Below are 20,475 nucleotides of genomic sequence, written 5' to 3' on the forward strand. Positions count from 1 at the left end.
GGGATACTCATCACCAGGCTTTCTAGATCAACGTGGACACTGAGCCAAGAAACCAACGGAAAGACTAGTAGCCAGAGGGGATACGTTAGTTCCTATCAACACCATGGAAACTAAAAAAAATCCTGTTCGGGAAGCTTCCTGAGCTATGACTGCAGCACACACAGCATTGCCCAAAAAATCACACCCATGAAAAATATGTCCAGCGGGAAAATAATTCCAGGAGATGAATGAGATGGCAGAAAGTTGTCACGGAGCGTTCAGTCTGTTGACTGCAGGAGAACTGATGTAAACAAAACTGGGATTCGCCACAACAAAACACATCAAGTTACTGCTTCCTTGCATGGGAAAGCCGACCAAGAGAGATGGGCGTGATTTTGAAATCCCCTGATTTAACGCATCCATATTCAGGCTGGTAAGCAATGAAATTACGCCCAGAAGGCACGTACATTCCTGCAGCAATCTCTCTGTCAGGTCATAGGAAGCTGGCGATATCAAAGGAGAAGGCTCAGTGCTAAAGGGAACCCTCAACATGAAAGTTCGTTTAGGAAGGGGAGGGTGAAAAATCAAACCAGTTGAAGCAGAAGAGGAAATGCCTGGAGGCTCTGGTTAACCCCTGAGGTGCTCCCACCTGATGGGATGGAAGCAGCAGGCTCTCAGGCAGAGCTGTGGCACCTCTCCACTCCCACCTGCAACAGAGTTCACGTCCCAAAGTCCTAACTGACCCATAGACTTCAGTTTGTCACTCCTTGCCTTTTGTGCTCACCCTCTTAACAGAGTCCAGCGATGAGACACAGCAGCAGGAAGCTCTGGGGACGGCCTGCTATCACCCTAACTTGCGGCAACATAATCATTAACTTGGTATCACAGAAGCCTCTGCAATAATCTCCTTTGGGTCAAACAGAGTTCGGAAGCAGCTGTTTCAGTGCGTTCTGTTAACAGCACAACTAGCAAGTAGCAACATCCACAAAGAGCCCATCCTTTTCATCAGCGGTGGCAATACTTACTTCAATTCCTACTTCTCTTCTGCCTGCCCGTCACCACTGTGCACGCTTAAAATTTCTCAGCAGAACAGTTATCTTTAACAGAAGCTAATCTTCAGTAACGGGAGTTATTAAGCAAGAGATGCTTCAATAACAGGCACTCTAAATCCATCTGCACCAGATGGCAGAACACACACTGCCACTGCAGAGCTCTACGAGTACTGTTTAGGGCTTAAAATCAATATTTATAAGGAAGCCTAACAGCAGGAACCAAACAGGTCGGCATTTGTTGGCAGGCTGATGGTGACAGCCATCAGAGAACCCCCCAGTCAGAAAGTGTACTTCTCTGGCATGCCAGCAGAGGGATCCCTGACCAGCACCTAAAGCTCCCCGCTCCTCCAGAACTGCTTTCTGAGGCAGGTTACGGCATTTTTGGAGAAGATGGGCAGTCCCACAGAAGTCCAGCTGCAGGAGGAGCTACAGGCAAAGATGCTCACCCTTCTTAATGCGTTCCACTCCCTCAGCAGTGCTGCAACGCTGGGAAGTTAAAGAAGGGGAAAGAACCCAGACTGTCAGCAAGGAGACTCCAGCCTGCGAGCTGCCGAGCAGTACCCGTGCCTCACTGAAGGCATCCATTTGCGTTACAGAGAAAACAGTTTTAGCAAATCCTCCAGCCCCCTCTGCAGGGCTCTCCTCACACTGCACAGCAGGTACTGCTTTCCAGCTGCACCCATTTCACATAGAGAACTCCACATGCCCCTTCGTAAATGCTGCCCTGCTCATCACAGCACATAAAAACCGTTACGGTGGGATTTATCCCTCAACCCCATTGGTTCACATTTTAAGTCCATTCACGTTAAATTGCCTTTGGAGTTACCTATCGCATCAACCCATGCTTAACCAAGGGAGGTAAAGAAACCACAGTGACAGCTGAAATCCTGAGAGCGGTGAATTCAGTCTACAACCAGGCTGAGGACCAGCGCTTTGCCTCTGTCTGACACGCCGGCGTTCAAGAAAGTGCCTTGGCCATAAAAGCAAACCGAGCGACAGAAAGCTGTGCTCCTGCTTGGCCCCACCGGAGCGTGCTCTGAGCCTGGGTGGAGAACCCAGCAGAGCTGCCCCCCGCCAGCAACCAGGCAGCGATCTGCTGTACCTGAGCCAGTTCTTTGATGCGTTTCTCCAAAGGGGCTGGCAGTCCTTCTGGGAGGGAGGGCGGTTGCTTGAAATCCTGCTCCAAGCCTGTCCCAGCAGGATCGCTCCCATCCTCCACGTCGTGAAAGGGACTTCCTTCGGGGGACTCGCTGAAGAGCCGCTCCAGGTCGAGGTCAGTTAACGAGTCCATAGCCGTGGCTGCCTGCAGTAGGTCGCTATCGCTGGCATGGCCAAAGAGCGATAGCAAGGGGTCAGGCATTGCCTCTGCCTCTCTTGGGGCTGGAGGCTCTGCAGGTGGAGTCACCACTTTTTGCTCTTCATCTTTTTTCTTCTGAGCTTCCTTTTCTTTCTGAAACTTCTTCAGCATCTCCTTGACGCTGAGAGCTCCGGAGTATTTCTTCTTCTTCTTCTCCTTACTTGCATTTAATGCTGTAAAGCTGCAAACAAAGAAGGGAAGAAGATAAGAAATTAAGAGAGAAATAAGTAAGATCAAGAGGAACAGACAAGGATACTTTCATCCCAGTTCAGCCACATGCACCAATGCTTTGGAAAGTCTTAGCCCTTAACCAATTACACTAGAAAAATAAAGTGTTTCCTCTTAAGGCCATACCTAAGAGTTAAGAATAAGACTGAAGGCCCGAAGCCTCGCTGGGTATCACATGCCCAACAGGACAAAGTATTTTCATTCACTCCATCATGTCTCTCTTTTTCAGTAACTTATCCATCAGGTGTTCACTTATCCCGTTTCATCAGACTTAAGTTTCAGTTCCTCTTCTGTAACCTACTAAGCTTCCCAAATGCACTTGTCTCACAACTCCCGTGTCAGATTTAGTCACTATCATCCATGAAACACTAATTAGGGAACAGAAAGATGTATGCTGTTTAACATAACTGCCCTAGAGCACATTATGCTGTAGCAGAGGAAACAGTACAGTCGGAAACCAGGGAGACTCGGGATGCGCGTACCACTGCTGCTCTGCATACTTCCCTGCCTCTCAATCTGACAGTTGTTTTGGGCTATATATTCCATTTTTAAGGCATGCAGCTGCTTCAGGGATGCAAACCACTCTCTCTCCATCCATTACCCCTATTCTACGGATCCCAAAGTAAAACCCTTCTCAGCTGTGCAACCTGAAATTGAGGGGAAACAAAGATTCATGCAACGGGCTCACGATGTGCAGAAGCACTCACAGCAGGGACAGGACTGCCTCAGCACAAGACTCACTGATGTACAAGTCCCTTCTCACTGCAGAGCTGATGGAGCTCAGAACTTCCCCACCCAGTTATGCTCTTATTTAGCCCTGTGCATTGTTCTAGAAAGGATGAATTGGAAATGCACAAACAACTAGTGCAGAGGAACCAAAGCAGGAGTGTGACAGCAGCTTGAAGCTTCTCGTCTCTGCTAGAAACAGGGCAGCAAATTCCCTTCCCTTGTTCCCAGCTAGCGGATCGTGCACTGACTGCACTGGGTCTGACATGGTTTGGTGCTGCCAGAAAGCAAATCCATACAGGAAAAAGGGAATCCAAAACAACAGTTACAGGAAGAAGGAAAAAAATAGGAGGAAAATGTAGCAAAAGACACAAAGGCAGCAGACATAAACTGAAACAGAGAGGCCAGGCAGACCTGAGCAAGTACAGACCAGCAGAACAGTCACACTCCTTGAGAACAGAAAAACCACTCAGGTTTATAGCCCTCAAGGAGAGAAACTACAGAAAATCTAATCACTCATCCAAGAAATACTCTGGGCAGGAATACAAACTCTTGGCCAGCAATAGCTGCAGCAGACAGCTTTCTTCCTGCTCTTGCCATCCACGGCCTTCTGACTTCTTTCTCCATGCTGGCCTGACACTCACACAGCTCTGAGCTCACGCACTTCCTTCCTGCCTTTCCTTTCCCACCTTGATCCCAATATTCGTTACCCCCAACACTCTCCCACATCTGTTCCCACCAGCAGTGCCTAACCAGAGCTCCAAGGAAGAAGAGCCGTTCAGCTCCGTGCCCCTTTGCTCTGACAGTCCTGCTGCGGGGCTGTGCTCCTTTCCCAGCCAGGAGCTGCCTTCTCCCGACTCGTGAAGCACTGGCAGCTCACCCCTCGGGGGCTAAGCAGCACGCACCCAAGCCACCCCCAACACAACACGTGCTACCGCAGCGTAACAAATGCCACCTGTAACCCCGAAGCAAGGCACCAGGCAGCAAGTGTTCCCTATTCCTCCTTACCCGGCTTTTGGGAACTTGGACTTTTTTGATTTCTTTTCCTTGTCATAAGAATCGTCTTTCTTCTTCTTCTTCATTTTTTCACCTCCATCTTTCAGCTTCCGCTTCTGGAAAGGATTAAAACCGAGTCAGAATCAAAGTGTTTCCTGTTCACGGGATTGAAGCTGCAGCCCCGGAGCCAGTAGTGTGAGAACAGCTCCTTCCCCACCACACACGTTAGCCCAAACCAAATACACAAACCACCACAGTTCTGGCACATTCCATCTTCAACATTTCACAGTGCACCCAGCTCTTATGCTGGAGAAGATCCTGTCAATAAAGGTGAAGGGATCCCAAGCGCTCCTCCTGTCTCCCCTTTTAGCCACGTCACTTCAGCACTGTGAAAACATTGCTGTTTCTAAAAGACAGTGCCACAGAACGAAAGCACTGGCTTCCCAGTGAAGTCCCCGGCACTCCCCAGATGAGAAGGAAGAACCCTCTAATGCGTCTCATCGTTCCTCCAGTGCTAAGCCACTCTGGGGTGACAAGAGGCTGCTTTCATTTCTGCTCTGGGAACCAGGAAACTCCACCAGTAGCCTCATGCATGCCAGACAAGCTTCATTTTACCATCAAATACGTGGACAGAACGTGATTATGAAGCGCTCATCTGTGAGACTGCAGCTCCCTGCCTGTTCTGCCCACACCAATTCGCAAGTCTCTCTCTACTTTGAGAGTCAACGCTCTTCATGCGGCAAACCCACCAAGCTCTAACAGAGGGAATACTCCTAGAAAGCCGGCTTGCTGACCTTGGGAGATTTCTTCTTTTTCTCTTTAACATACTCGTCTTCAGAATCAGATGCTTGCCGAAACTGCAGCGTTCCTGAGTTGATGTAAAACCCTCCGTATTTTGTAGTAAGAGAAGCCGGAACAAGCTCATCGTACTGGAAATAAGAGAGAACAATCCATTGGTATTGCAAACTTGTGTCCATAAAATCTCTTTTATTCTGTACTTGAGCTGCTTGGAGGATGGAGTGGGACTTGTGCTCCCCGAGGAGCAGGTTGGGCTGTGGACACCCATGCTAACTAGCGTCCTCCTGCCATGCAGTTGCCCCAGGAGTCCTCATTACCCAGCCCTGGCACACTCCCTGCTCGCACTGAGCTCACGTTCTCCCAGGTGCCAGTCCAGTCCCCCCAGGCAGCTGAGTTTCACCACCCTCACACCTGCCCGGGTACTCACTGCTTCAGAATTATCAATGAAGGAGTCGGATTCGTCGTATCCATACCCCATATCAATCAAGTCCTGAATACGGTCCTTTCTACGTCTCTTGCCACCCTAAACAATAAAAGATTGATGGTATGCTCATCTTCTGTTCTAATTACCACAGGGATAGCCCTGCTATAGCAGACTGACATTCTCGCCAGTTTAGAAAAGAGAACGAGCTCTTTTACGAAACCAGCGTTGACCCACATCACGCTCTAATCTAAGGGTACAATTAAGTTTTAGGCCTTGTCACAAAGAATCAAAAACAGTGCATCCAAACGAAATAAAATGCTGGCCCAACAGACAAGCCAGCTCTGTACCAGCAGACTTTATGTTACGTTGGGTCTGCTCCCCTGCAAGCTCTCTGCCAGCGCAGAGACCGATAGTTCTTCATAACTGCTGCAGAGCCAGGACAAACTCTGCACTGCGAGCACCGAGCACGCACACAGTGCATGAGGACGACCAAGAGGTGCAATTCACATCACAAGACAACACAGCAACTCACACATCCAGAAGTACCGGCTGTAAAACACAGCACTGTTTTATTGCCATCTACAGAAGTGACGTGAGAGGAAGAACAGCAAGGAAATGGGTAAGACGGATCAGCTCCTCTTCCCCTGTGCAGCTCAGCACTGTCCGAACGGCGGCAGGCTCAGCACCGTGCTTAGAGGCTTGCCAAGCTACGCCATGCCATGACTGCAAGGCCTGGACATTATTTTTGTTGCTTAGAATAAATTTCATAAATTCGTAAATGGCATTTGTCACTCCAAGTAACAATATCATTCCCTTTAATCAGACTGTCGTTGGATTTACGAGCGTATCAGGACTGGTGGAGGGGACACAGAACACAGGCAGCAGCACGCTCCAGCCACGCTAAGGGACTGCACGAAGACGGGACTATACGAGCCAGCGACTGCTGATTTCTGTTAAAGTAATCTTGGTCAAGAGCTGAACAGCATTACCCATTCTAATGGATAGCATCATATAAAGAAGAGGAACGTACATATTTTTCTTCAAACTTCCTAGCGAGAGCCTCCGCTTTATGCCTCTCCTTTTCATCATCATTGAAGGGATCAGCAGGGTCCTTCCTCTGCAGAAAGAGACAAAACCCATCAGAATCAAGCCTGTCACCCTGCCACCCAAACCCATTAAACGTGCATTAGAAGTATCACGATTAGAACACGCAGGCAGAAGCTCAGACCAAATCGGCCTTTGGTACAGTATTCTTAGAGGGCTCTCCTCAGTATGAGCCACCTAGAAACAAGCCCACAGAACTCTACCGGACAAGAAAAGAAAAACCAAGTTTCTTGGAGAAAACGATAAACCACAGAAGTGTAACTAAGGGTCTCTTCTCTCAACTTGGGCTTTCACATAAGAGAAAGGAGAGGATGACGAGACAGTACCCTACCACTCATCTCCAGATTCTGTGTAAATCCCTCTGGTTTTTTGTTTGTTTGTTTGTTTAAATTACTGCTGTTCACCAACCAACAAACAGATCTCGGGGCATCTCCCTTCCCTCTCCCACCCGCTCTCAAGCTCACATGAATGAGCTTTAGCAGACAGAACCGAGAGGAGCTTGTCCTTACCCCGCTCTTTACCGGATGAGATTTCTGCAGTTCCTGGCTGCGCCTGTGACACCCACAAGCATTCAGGGCCTCGCTGCAGTCTCCACATTTTGGGTGCCCTCTCTGCTAGTCCTGTACCTGTCTCTGCTTCTCCTGTCTCTCAGGAAAACAGCACAAACCCCCAACTGACTGCCAGCCAGGACTGAATAGCAGCAGTGAAAACGAGTAGAGCCTGATCAACTTTCTCGAGCATCACCATGCTGCTGTCAGAAGCGGCAGTGACAGTGCTGGAAGAGTCGGGAAACCACAACTCCTTCACGTCAGTGGAAAGCCCAGTGTTCTCTTCGTAACTACACAACACAGAAAAACATCCGTAACACAGAATTTGGATGCTACAGATGTTAGCATGTCACTGCACCTGAGAAATGACCCCCAGGAGGCAAGCAGAGCTGTCAGGCAGCACCTGAGAGCACCGTGGCCATCAAACGGGAATGGATGCCGAGCACCGCAGTGAAAGCATTCACGTGCAGTAAAGCAAAGTCCCAAGCAACTTCAAACTCTATCAGCGCAACACGCCATACTCTGCTGGCAGCACATCGGCTTGCTGATGTGCAGAGCCAGGGAAGAGAGAGGAATATAGCAGCTGTCTGACAACAGGAACCCGCAGCTGGATCCCAGCTCCATGGCCTGCATGGTGTGTGACCGCTGAGCTGTCGTTTCAGCTCTCAGCACCCCACAGGTAACACACCACCACCTCTCACAGCAGCGTTAAGAGAAGACCACTGCGAAAGTCCCTGAAATCTTCAGATACAACCTCAGCTTCGCCACGGGCCGTGCAGACACTCACCTTGTCTCCTGCAGAAACACCCTTGTTTTTTGCCTGAAAATTCTTCACAAGATCCGGGTAGTAAAACTCCGGACACCGCTTGTGGTCCGGCTCGAAGAGAGTCAGCGTGATCCGCATGGACGTGGGCTGCTGCTCCGCATCCTGGGGCTGCTCCGAGTCGTCCTTCCGAGGCTTCTTCAGGAAGCTGCCGCTCAGCGGGCCGTGCAGCGTGGTGAAGGGAACCCTGTGGGGCTCCGTCATGGCTCTAGCCACCCCTCAGCACCTCTCAGGGCGTCGCTTCCATGGCAGCGGCCGAGCCGTGCCCCAGCTGCACACGCACATCGGGAGTCTGCCGGCGGGACGGGGCCGGGGGCAGAACGAGCTGGAGGGGGTGCGGGGTGCCGCGGGGAGCGGCCGAGGCTGGGGCCGTCAGATCGCCGCAGGGCTCTGAGGGGACAAAGCGGGGGTCAGGGCAAGGGGAAGCGCAGCACAGCCGAGCCCCGCAGCCCCCCGCGGCCGCCCCAGCTCCACCTCAGCGCCGCCCGCCCCGCTCTCAGCGGCCCAGCTCCGCGCCGCGTCCCGGGCCCGGCCCCGCTCCCAGCGCCGTTACCCGACCGCGGCCAAACCGGCGGGGCCCCGGCGCCCGGCGGGGCAGGCCCGGGCCCAAGCAGCGGCGCTGGGCTGCGCCTCGCGGAGCCCCGGTCCCGGTGCCGTCCCCCCCCGCTCACCGCCGTCGCTGCCGGCCCCGCTCCTACGTCACAGCCGCGGGGGGCGCTGCCTCGCGTAGAAGCCGGCCGGCGTCACAAAGCCGCGCGCCGCCGTCGGGCCCAATCAGCGCCGCGCCCGCGGTCACGCCTCGGGGGGGCAGAGGCACGTGACGGGGGCGGGCCTATCGCCGCCCTGCCCGCCTCCCTCCCGGCAGCCCCCGCGCGGGGGGCGGGGTGTGAGGGGAGGGGGTAAGATGCGGCGGTGGAGGCCCTGGCGCCCGGCTCCGTGCCGCTGTCGCGGTTCGGCGGCCCCGCCTCGGGTGCCGGTGCCCTCGGGTGCTGTAAGCACGGGGCGGCGCCTCCCCGAGGGGCAGCAGGGCTGCTGCGGGGGCGCTTGGCTGCGATCTCCGCCTGTTAGCGACGTGCCGGCAGGCCGGGGCGCGCCGCTCAGCCGTCTGACCGGGGGGGCTGCGCCTGCGGCCCTGCGCGGTCCGCTGCTTCCTCCGGCGTCGGGAATAGAGGGCAGGGGAGGGGACTGCGGTTCTGTGACCGCTCAGCTGCAGCCACCATCGCAGGGTCCCCGTCACGGCAGCTACCGGAGCAGCGGCTCCTCCCGGTCCCAGAGGTGGCTAACACCATCGCCGGGGTTAACTCCAGCAGCCTGACTCCCTCACACAGGCTCCCCTACAGTCACCTTCCTAAATGATTTCAATATCTTGACAAGCTGTGGCTCCTTCCCCATTAGCTGTTCCACCTGTGCATCTCCAGGGCAGGGAAGAATTGCCACTAGCAGCACATTCCTGCCAGTGAAAGTGAAGCTGTGTGGCACAGGGAACAAGCTCACATCCCTGCCAGCACCGGTCTAGAGCCACCCCCTCCACCCTCCAGGTCCCCTGGAAAACAACTAGTGGAAGAGGTGATGGGATTCTCCAGAGTTTATTATTAAAAAAAAAATGGATGACTTATGGGAACAAACAATCTCCAAGATGTTTAGAGCTGCAAACTACTGCTTGGAGAAGGCCCTGAAGGCGGGAGGAGCTCTGCCAGAAATGCTGCATGCTGCAGTCAGGCAGCTGAGGAGAGCCGAGCTCAGAACATCTCAGCCCACACGCAGCAAAGCCCCGGGAACCTCGCTCCTTCAGGTTTCACCACAGCTGTTCCACAGCAGAACACACCACCCCTGTCCCTGCCCCTATGCTCTGGCAGGAGGCTCGGGGGACTCAGAGCATAAAGAAACAGGCGGTGGTGTGAAAATCAAGAGGAACAGCGAGAAAAGATGGGGCCCAGGAGCACAGGACAGAGGAACACATTCACACGGGTGGCTCTGAGGCTCTCCTGCAGCAGGTCCTGCCGTCGCAGGAAGCCTCCAGACGCTCACAGCAGGAGCCTGGCTGAGTCTTCGGAGCCTCTTCCTCCTCCAGAGGCCGCTTGCACCCTGCAGGCAGGGGACAGGTGAAGTGAGGAGGGTCACCGAGCTGGGTCAGCCTTGGTCACCAGCCCCTGCGCTTAGCCCATAGCAGGTTCTTTAAAACCCTTTGGTGGGGAACCTCACAGATGCAGGTGAGGACAGGGATCACACCGCCCCACAGTGACCAGCGCGCCTCTCCCCGTGGCCAGGAGCACGCGTCCTGCACCAGGCAGTGACAGGAACAGGGCCCAGCTTCTGCTTTCCATCAGTAAATCACCTTGAGCCTGGGATTTTAGGATGCCACAGCAAGCAGAGCAGCTACACTAACTACTTACTGCAGCAGATGGGAGGGAGGGGAAAAAAAAAACAAATAGCTACAATTGCAGTCAGCTGAAGTACTGAGTTCCAGTCAGAGAGCAGCTCCCGGAACCCTCCACACACACAGAAGAGAAACTCCCACAGCGACACCGCAGCAGAGCCCCCAGTCAGCCCCAGGGCCTAAATGAAACAGACGGAAACATCCTGTGCCTGAGCGAGGAAGACCCATGCTTCCCTCGGGCTCCCTCATCACTCGTAGATCCAGCGCTCGGCCGCGTCCTCCCAGCACGTCAGCTCCTCGGGGCGGAACCAGAGGGAGATCTCCTGCCGGGCGCTCTCGACCGAGTCGCTGCCGTGAATCACGTTCCTGTGCGGGAAGAGGAAGGGGTCAGCCAGCACCACGCAGAGAGAGGCTGGGGAGGGGAGCTGCAGGTGGGAAGATTTCACCCTGACCAATTTAACCGAGCCCGCTGAGCCGGTCACGTCACACAGCGCTCCTTGCCACCCCGCAGCCCTCCTCCTTCCAGCTCGGTGGCTGCTCGTGAGGTGGGTTAGGCCACGTATGTGTAGGAGCTGCCAGTTTCCAGCAGTCCTCTCTTCTGTAATAAATTATTTATGTGCTGCAAGTGGCTGTCGGTCTGGGGTTCACCTTTGTTTTTATGTTAGCAACTGAAATTCTACCTCCAGCTTTCCCCCTTCTTTCAGGGGGAATAGGTCCTGTGAAGCAGGTTTGGTATCGGACACCAGGGAGCAGGAACCTAACAAGAGGGTGAGATAAAAACTTCACCTACCGCAGGCCAGGCTCAGCTACAGCCACCAGAGGTCACCACTGGTGCGTAAAGGCTCCCGAAGGGAGTTCGGGTCTACCCACAAGCTTCCCTTGGGAGCACTTTTTAATGGGAGAAAGTGGCACCGTACGTGTTTTTTAGGGTCCTAATTAGGGTTCGGCTCAGTGCTACGGGATGCCCGTGGCATCTGTGCTATGGCAAGGTGAGCGCCTGTCCCTGGAAGGCAGGAGGTGCCAAGGCTGGGGAGAGGGAAGTGACAAAGAGTCAGGAAAAGCCAGTTGCGATCTGTCCAGCTAAACGCGAAGTACAGGGTGTGCGCATCACTTCCTTGAGCCAGGGAAATGGGTGGCCACCCTCAGAACAGTCCCCCAGGACTTCTTGCTGAAACGTCCACCGGCACGCTCCTCATTTTGGTAGGTTTTAATCTTTGCCAGGAAGAACATCAGCAGATCGTCCAGGGGGAGGGATCCAGATCTGGCTGCTGCAGATGGCTGAGAAGGTGATCCACACCGCTGGGCAAGCATCCCAGCATCCTCTATACGTGACACATAAAGGATTCACTTCATTATCCCACGGTAATTCCCGGTTTTACCCACAGGAGGTCACACTTTGCCAGGCTTATCAGCTTTTGATGCAACCAGCCCTGCGCAAACGGCATTGCAGCGGGACCAGCAAAGCCAGAGGTTTAGTAGCCCAGCTCAGGGTTTGGCCTAATCCCTTCTGCACATCCTGGACTTCTCTGACAATGCTCCGGCCACTCTCCTGCCTCCCTGTAAGGGTGCCAGCCCCTCTCCAAAGCTGTTGCACACCCACAGGGACAGCTTTCCCACCTGATGGCCCATTCCATCTCCTTTGTGTTTCCTTGTTTTTTTTATTTTCATTTTCCTTTTCTCTTTTCTTTTCCCCATCCAGCCATCCAGTCCCTCTGTTGCCACTGACAGAAAGACTCTGTTACGTCCACACATGCCTAGACCGTAACCCTAGCATGGTTTCATAAGAAAATGAGGTATGTCCAACTGCATGCATTTCTGTTCAAATACGTTTCAGGAAAATGAATGGTGAGGTGGAAGAGCATCGCCATGCAAATAAATGGCTCAGCATCAGCTCACCCATTTTTAGTCTTCAGAAACACAGACGAAAAGCACAATCAAGGCACAAACCCATAGGAAACCAGGTTTCACTAAACGCTGTACTTGTGGAACTATTCATTTTGCACCATGTGAAAGTTCTCCAAAACTCAGGGGAGTTGTTGACTGGCAGTCCTATAACTGAATAACTTTCATTAATCCCCAGAAAGCCTTTGCAGGCTCATTGCCCTTGGTGCCTAGGCAGTCAATGGATCTTGCTCTTTATTTGAGTTGCTGCAGTACTTGGAGCCCGAGCGTTCCTTGCTTTCTGTAAAAAGCTGCCAGCAATGAACATCTTTCTCCAGGAACACAAGTAGATGCGCTCGAACATGTGTCCCATCAGCATTCAACCAGTGGAGCATGGTTTTCACCCACTCTCACATAGTCACAGACAGCACAACAGCTTGAGAACAGGGCACTGAAGGTTATTCACACGGCCATGCAGTCTCCACGGTTTTAAGACAGCGCACAGCATCCACTCTGTCCACACCATCTGCCATTTCTTCAATGTCTGCCGCCCCACAGGCCGCTCTCTCCTTTCGCGCACACAGCCCTCCCCTTCTGGCAGATCTCCCGGCACTGACCTTACCTCTGTGCCCGGCTCCGTCTCCTGGAATACAGCCCTGTGGCACCTTGGTTACTGGAACGGTAAAACCATCAGGCAACGCACAGACTTTGGTGACAAAAGTGTCCTCATTACACTCCTAAAACGTCTCTGAAATCGCCATGGAACATCAGTAGATAAATCTGAAGAGAGCCTTCGATCACTTCTGCTTTTTGAACGCTGAGAGCAGTTATTTGTCTAAAGGATATGTTCAGTTCAAATCATCGTTTGTGCTTCAGCAGAGAAATTCCTGAAGTCCAGTGCATTTCCCTGTGTCGGGCTTCTCCAAAGCCTGTCGGTCCCCAGCTGGGTGCACACCATGAGAACACCTTTTCTCTCTCTGTCTGTGCCTCAGTTTCCCCCGAGAAGCACGGGAACACAAGCACTGCTTCACCTCGGAGGGGTGCTATGAGCCCGCGTACACAGACTACGCAGGACACGTGCTACTGTGAAAAGATGCTATAAATACTGGGGACAGATGGAAGCTTTTCGTCCTCCTACAAAACCTTTTTAAGCACTGCCCACACGTCGCTGTTCCCACACCTCTCCGTCCAGTCTCGTCCTCTTCCAAACCTGCTCCCCTTCAGGCGGCCAGGGAAGGGCACGTCGCCCGCCCCGTCCTGCCTGCCGGCGGAGGCTTTGGGGAAGCAGGGGAAGCTCCCCCTCAGGACCCCGTTCACAACCCAGCTGCGACCGATGCGGCTCCGCTCTGTGCCCAACATTTTGTTATCGCGCCTCGCGCCTTCCTTGCAGCCCTTCGTGCCTCCTGTCAGGCTGCAACCCTCCCGGGGAAGGGATTCGTTATCTGTTTGGCGAGAGCCTGCGTTACAACGCTGTGTACATTTACAACACCGTATAAAAGATTAGAACTTTATTGGTCACTTAAGCACGCCTAGTTAATAATCTTTAATGCGGCAGCTATTTATCCAGTCGTGAACAGCGCGCTGCTGCCAAGCCAAGCCAAATAAACACCGCGGAAGTCCTTCGGCTTTGAAACGAGCTGGTTTCTGCCCCAGCCATCGCAGGCTCGGTAAGAAAACAACCGCTCCGTGACTGAGCGCGGAGCCACGCCGGTCCCGAAGCGCCCCTGAAGGAGCCTCGGGGCCGCGCTCCCTCACGGCCCCCTCACGGCCCCCTCACGGCGCTCCCGCCTCGCGCCCCTCGCCTCCGCCCGGCCCGCGCCCCGCACGTGCCACACCGCGGCCCGCCCGGCGGCGCGCATGCGCACGCGCGGCCCCGTCGCGGCGGCGACCCTGCGCGCGTGCGCGCGGCGCCCCCCGAGTCCCTCCGGCCGCGCGGCTGGGGGCGCTTGCGCGGGGCCTGACGGGAGCGGCGGCGGTGAGGGCGGCCGGGGCGGTGGGGTGGGGGCCGGGCTCGGCGGGGAGGCAGCGGGCGGGGGCTGCCGGCGCCGTGTCCAGCCCGGCGGCAGCCCCGAGCCCGGCGGGTCGCGGGCGGGTCTGGGCGGGGGCCGGCGGTGCCCTGGGCGTGCTGAGGGCCGGGCGGGCCGCAGCGCCCAGCCCCGCGGCGGCTCGTGGGGGTGGCAGCGCCCCGCCGTGCCGTGCGGAGCCCCTCGGGACTCGGAGCGGTGCCGGGGGTGCCCCCAGTGCTACCGGCGTGGGCCCGGCCGGAGGGGCGGTGTGTGCGCGCCTGGAGGGCGGTCTGAGCCCGGAGGTCTCGCTGCTGAGTTTGTTCCCTGAATATTCCCAGGTGTCTGCCACAGAAGGAGCTTTTTTACCGCTTTATTTTCGTGCTCCTCTTCAGCGAGGAGCCGCGTGTGTGCGTACAGCCCGTCCTGAGGTGGGAGGTGGCCGCAGGGGTGCGGGGGCTGACAGGACGATTCCCACTGAGCGCCGAGTTTGAGGCCCCCTCCGTAACGTCACCGGGTGCTCCCCGGCCCTCCTGTGCCGGCACACGGGCACGTAACCGGGGGGTGCAGCCTGCTGCCGCTGCTCCCGGCCCTGGCGGTGTCAGAGGCACCGGGAGGGCCGGGGTCCTGCGGGGCGATGGGGGAGATGGGTGGCTCTGTACAGAAACAGGCTGCCTTAAAGCTGGGTTTGTGGCCGGTTCTGTAAGGAAGCTGGAGCATCCGAAAGCTCTTGTGGCTTAACGACAAGCCAGGTAGGATTGTCAGAGTGTCTGGGAACACTCGGGGAACAAAATCAACACAGATCGCATCTCGGTATTACCAGAAAAAAGAATTCCTTGTTAGAACCTCCTTCGTTACACAATCACTGGTAGTTAGGCGGTGTTGCTACAGGCTTCTATCTTAAGATGGTTGCTTTGCAGAAGCAGCACTGAGAACTTGATTCTAAAGACTCCAGCCACGTTTTATATTAGCTCTTTCTTGCTTCCAAGCAATACATTCTACTGCTGTCCTTTGTAATTTGTAAAATAGCTGTGGATAGTATTGCATGATAGCTAGCTATTGAGAACCTTTGTACTGAGTGTCTTTTCTTTCATTAATATTTGAAAAATTGCAGGTGTTTGTGCAGCTAGAGTTTGAACACTGGGGGAAGAGCTTTCTGCTTCTCTTTCTTGCTGTTAATAATTAAATGTTGCCAAGTAAATTTGTACCAAGCTATCTGTGGACCTTCCACATTCAAGTGCCTCTGCTCATCCTAACTCTCCTTCTATTGCAGCCCTTTGTTTCTCCCCTTGGTTGTTTCTGCTTCTTCATTCTGTTAATTTGAAACCTTGAAACAGCCTCCCCTGTCCCTAGATCAGCTGTGTCATTTGGATTGTTAAAGTAAACTGAAAGAAGTTACACCTGCACTGAAATTTTTGTATCCATAAATTCAAGGCAGGCATGCGTTAAAGCAAACCAGCCCACGCTGCTTATGTCTCTTGCTGCCTCCGAGATCAAGGTTATTGCAATCTGATAATACTGCCCTGGCATTTGTTTAGGTTGTAAGGGCCTCTGCTTCAGTGCTGAAGCTGGATAGAGTTAATAACAGGCAAATTATTGGCAACAGACCTTGGATTTTGGTCCTTGGTGTTCTAGCTCTTTAAATTGCATTCTGCTCTGCCCGGGAGGTTGGAGCGGCTGTTAAAGCTGCTTGCGTTAGGCTGTAAGGATACGTGCTCCGAAGTAGGTGCGTATATGGTAACACTTGGAGTAGATAAACTGTGTTAATGGCCTGAAAGAAACATTGCTGGTCTCCAGTTATAGCTTTGAATTGTGATTGAGAATTAAAGAGCTAAAATTTCTTTTGGAAGTCTGATGTGTTCATCTGGGGATGCCTTTATGTTCAGATATAAGTGGAATATTTGGATATGTTTGCATAGCATGTAGCTTGGGGACGAGGGCTTGCAGTAGAGTCATCTAAGTAACGCTGGTCGTCAGCCATTTAGTTCCCTTGTACCTGACCGGGCAGTCACGCGACCTTTCTGATATAAAAATAGGCAGAGCTAATTGCACTATATTAATGATTGACTTGCTTGGATTCCGTGTGTATGGGTGGGAGCACGTGCTGGAGGCGTCCAGCTGTGGAATCAACTGTTTCTCTAAGCTAACAGATGTCAGCACTCTTGTCTGTGTTGTTCGTGCACTTAGGCTTCACCATATCTCATGTGTTCTCCTCTTGCTTAAACCTCTTAAGTTAAAGGACAGCTACCTGAGCTTTCAAACGTGTTGCAAACGACCAGGTGTTGTTGATTCCCACTGTCTTGGGGAAGGAGTTTGACAGACTGTCTGTTTTATCGTGCTTGGTATGGACACAGCTCTGTTCTGTTACCAAATAGGTGTAACGTCTGTGTGGCTACACCTGCACTGGGTTATTTTGTTAGAGTTTTCCAGGAGAAAACAACTGAAGGAAGAAATAACTCACATAAAAAGATGCTCTCATGACTGGATTTTGCAGTCATTACAACTGCGTTATTTCAAAATCTGCTAGGCTGAATATAATTCATTTGAAAAGAAGACTAATGTTTATCAGATTAGTTCAAACTTTCTTACCTAATAGGACAAGAGCCTGGTCTATTGACCGTTGTCAAGTAAGCTGGTTTGAACCTGCACTGCACTACGTATCTTCAGAATATAGTTATTTTTGTTTCAGAACTGGGGATCTTAAACCTAAAAAGATAAATACTGTAAGCTGTAGAGCTAGTATTCTCAAGTCCCCTACCTATGCAGAAACTACCTCTGCCCTATGAGGAGAGATGCTCTTCAGAGATTACAGGAAGGACACCAAATTCTGTGTTAAACAGGCAATTTCGTAGATCAAAACACTGGGGAGCACTGCGGGAGAGCTGGGGCAGAGGAGAACCAGCAATAAACTACAAAGGGAACATTGGCTAAAAATATTTACTACAAAGGTGCCACAAGCAGTAATCCTGCTTGTGGTTTGAGAGACTGAAATGAGTTGTTTATGCTGTAAGCACTTTAATAGTATGGTTAATTAGCTGCTCTCCTCTGTTGTGAGGGTATTTGCCCCCTTGTTCTCTATACTACAAAGGCAAATCCGAAGGTTGGAAGCCATACAGAAGTGCAGGCAGATAGCTTTTAAAAGTTACAGAGGTCATTGGTGTACCTAATGCATGTGAGTGCTGCCCGTCACATTCTTTTTAAATGGTCTGATTTTATTTTTTTCTCCTCATCAACAGACCCAGCAACAACAGAATTAGTTAGAATCCCATCAACAGAAGGGAGCAAGTCAGAAGAAGATCTATACGAAGATAAGTTCTGCGGTAAGCATTAATAAAATCCCTTCAGTCTGGGGGAAGGAGGGGTGTTAGGTTGTTGTTTTTCTGTTGTTTGTTTGTTGGCTTTTGTTATAATATCTCACTGTATAGAGGGAATGTTTGCTTTCTAATTTAATTCCCCGAGGGGACAAGATTCCTGCTTTACATCTCAGTATGCCTGTAAGCCCTCTTCTCTGACTGAGAGACTGGCATCCGTGGATCCGTGCAGTGATATTTGACAGAGCAGATGTCACATACTTTAACTCCCTTTAAGATTACTCAGAATAAGCATGTGGATAAGGAACACCATCTACTGCGAGGCAACTCATCTGTCCTGTGCTCTGAGCCCTGAGCTATCTTAATGGTCTGACAAGGCTAGTCTTCCCAAAATTCTGCCCCGCTAGTAAGACTAGAGATTAGCAATCTACAATAACAGTAAGATTAAAAACTCAGCAACCAGTCTGTGGTTATAAATGCCATTTGATTTTTAATGAAATAAGGTAGCACTAGCTTGGGATTGTACAGTGTTTGCTTTTACAGTATAAAATGCTGTTCCTGTACCTTTGCTGCTCCAGGACAAGTGCTCATGCTACTCTTGGGATTTTGGTAGGGTATAACTTTTGGAAGACTACAGAAATAAGAGCAATATATTGCTTTATTTTAAGTTCCCTGAAATGTAATTGTTGGCATTCTGCCCGAGATTAGATCCTCCTTTAATTCTAAAGTGTATTTGGAGCTGGTTTGGTGTTGGTGTCTTAAGTTTTCTCGTGTGCAGGATAATCTACCTTTTGTTGTTTCCGAAGAGGGGTAATCCATCACCAGGGATACCAGATTATTGAAGCTTTTCTTTGGGGCACTCTTGGGAAGAGGGAGAAGATACGGAGTTTTACAGAGCTGGAAGAGAATAGATTCTTTATAAATTGTCAGCTGTAACTTTGTAATTTTCATAATGCTTATGTTACTGTAAATCAGCTTTTGCTTTCCAAGAGAAAACCTCTATGCCTTTAGCACTTGGTGCAGAAGACAATAAAATAGTTTGATACGATAATGTTTTCCTGCTCCATTTTCAGCTGCCAGCTGAAATCATGGGGCTGCAAAACTTACCCTGGAATAAACAAGTTCTGTTGATAGCTGCTGGTGTGCATGGAGCGTACCTCCCCAGTTGCTTACTACGGAGGCAAAGAAGGCATGCAGCAATTTCTATAGACTCAGAGTAAGAATCGTAGCATCACAGAATGGTTTGTGTTGGAAGGGACCTTAAAGATCATCTAATTCCAGCCTCCCTGCCATGGGCGGGGACACCTGCCACTAGACCAGGTTGCTCGAAGTTCTTTAGTGTGAGTGTATAGTGCAGTCCCTAGGCAGGTATAAAGGATCAAGTGCCTTGAATATTCACAGAGCTAATAAATCATAATCATTTTAAATCGTGTCTTGCTATATGAGACTTCTTATTTTAACTGGAGAGATATTAATGGGGTGGTTATCGACATGGAAGATTACACAGCAGAAGAGGTAACTTGTAGGGACTTGTGTGTTCGATCAGCCCGGGGTTGCTTGTTCAGCTGCCCATCGTCTAACTTTGGTTTCCTTTAAGCACTCTGTGGCTGCTGGACTAAAGCTTTGCATGTTCATATATTACGCCGGGAGATCTTAAATCAACTTAAACACATTCTGTCATTTAAATTGATAGAAAAGTTAAATTCTTGTAAGTTTCCACACTGATATTTGTACTGCTTTGATTAAATTATTTTTGTTTTGTTTTAAAGATAACATTGGAAATTGGGTCATTGGTCTATTACCTTGATAGACTTTAAATGGCACACTTCGTATTTTGAAACTTCTGGTTTCAACGTAAACTTTTTAAATGGGTAACACTTAGTTCATTGTATAAAATAGATTTGCTTCTTAAATTCAGTGTTTTTTTTTGTTGTTTTTTTTAATGGAAAATTCTCCCCTTAGTTGATCCTCATGTCTGTAATGACATAGGCAGACTGGAATCTCCTGATCTATGTCTTTGATAACATTTACTATCCAGTACCCTCTTACAATGCTCTGTTCTTTAGCATTTTGCCCCCTTTGTGGAACCATTAATCTTCTGTTCTTTTTTTTTTTTTGCACAAGATTTTTTTTCAGAGCTTTGTGTTGTTTTTTTGGGAGTGTTTGGGTTTTCTACCTCTATGGTATCTTCTAATAAGTACAGCTCATGGAATCAACAGTGATAGAGTATCAGAAGTGCTTATGTTGTCCCAGGACAGGAGATGGGAACGAGGGGTTGCTGTTTTCTGTTGAAATGTTTTTAGATATAAGGCCTACACATTCTCTTATATTTAAGCTACTGTCATTTATCAGACCAGCATAGATCGTCATGTTTCTGAACTTTTTATTGTAATAAAATACATGATTGATTAATCACAGATAATTAAAAGTCCCTGTTTAAGAAGACAACGTTACCTGTGCTTTCATTTGCAAATGAAAGCACAAGATTCTCAGGCAAACCTTCAGTGACTGTGCTTCATGTGCAACGGTGACGTCCACAGAGAAATCATCTAGATGCTTAAAATGATTTGCCCTGTAGCGTGCTCTTACCAGTACTGTCAGACCTTACCAGGTCTTCAGCAGTTTCTCAGGGAAGTCAGAAGTGAACACTCGTTTTGTGTCAACGCGTTTCTAGACTGTGTCCCTAAAGAGCACGAAAAACAATGGGGAGCAAATATCTCAGCCCCTATTGTGACTGATAAACCAGTGTTAGAGCATTATCCAGAAGCAGGAGCCCAGTTTATGCTGTGGACAGTGCCTGGGGCAATCTGTAAAGAGATCGAACTGCATTTAACCTCATCAAAGCAATCCATCGAACTCTTGTGTACT

At 51.0% G+C, this 20,475-nt stretch overlaps 2 protein-coding genes across 15 annotated transcripts in view; one reads left to right on the top strand and one right to left on the bottom strand.

The window, feature by feature from the left end:
* Positions 1-8,845, bottom strand: part of UBN1 (ubinuclein 1) — a 25,421-nt gene extending 16,576 nt beyond the window's left edge. For 7 of the 10 annotated variants that reach the window (XM_066977364.1, XM_066977363.1, XM_066977359.1 and 4 more), the window contains exons 1-7: positions 8,707-8,845; positions 8,000-8,425; positions 6,591-6,677; positions 5,564-5,659; positions 5,133-5,267; positions 4,351-4,454; positions 2,134-2,569 (exon numbers count right to left, since the gene is read on the bottom strand). In XM_066977364.1, the coding sequence (XP_066833465.1) occupies positions 2,134-2,569; positions 4,351-4,454; positions 5,133-5,267; positions 5,564-5,659; positions 6,591-6,677; positions 8,000-8,239 (1,098 nt within the window). In that variant the 5' untranslated portion in view covers positions 8,240-8,425; positions 8,707-8,845. Of the gene's footprint in view, positions 1-2,133; positions 2,570-4,350; positions 4,455-5,132; positions 5,268-5,563; positions 5,660-6,590; positions 6,678-7,999; positions 8,426-8,509; positions 8,533-8,588 lie in introns of those variants that run through there. The other 3 variants (XM_066977357.1, XM_066977358.1, XM_066977361.1) reach the window with 3 other exon arrangements.
* Positions 8,846-14,171: 5,326 nt separating this feature from the next.
* The window catches only part of LOC106046334 (TBC1 domain family member 24), a 29,842-nt gene continuing 23,538 nt past the window's right edge, over positions 14,172-20,475 (top strand). For 3 of the 5 annotated variants that reach the window (XM_066977395.1, XM_066977399.1, XM_066977398.1), the window contains exons 1-2: positions 14,172-14,268; positions 17,533-17,616. The gene's annotated coding sequence lies outside the window, so the exon portion shown is untranslated. Of the gene's footprint in view, positions 14,269-14,432; positions 14,638-14,691; positions 15,049-17,532; positions 17,617-20,475 lie in introns of those variants that run through there. The other 2 variants (XM_066977397.1, XM_066977396.1) reach the window with 2 other exon arrangements.

Source organism: Anser cygnoides, chromosome 15, assembly GCF_040182565.1.
Source record: "Anser cygnoides isolate HZ-2024a breed goose chromosome 15, Taihu_goose_T2T_genome, whole genome shotgun sequence".
Classification (NCBI taxonomy): Eukaryota; Metazoa; Chordata; class Aves; order Anseriformes; family Anatidae; genus Anser; species Anser cygnoides.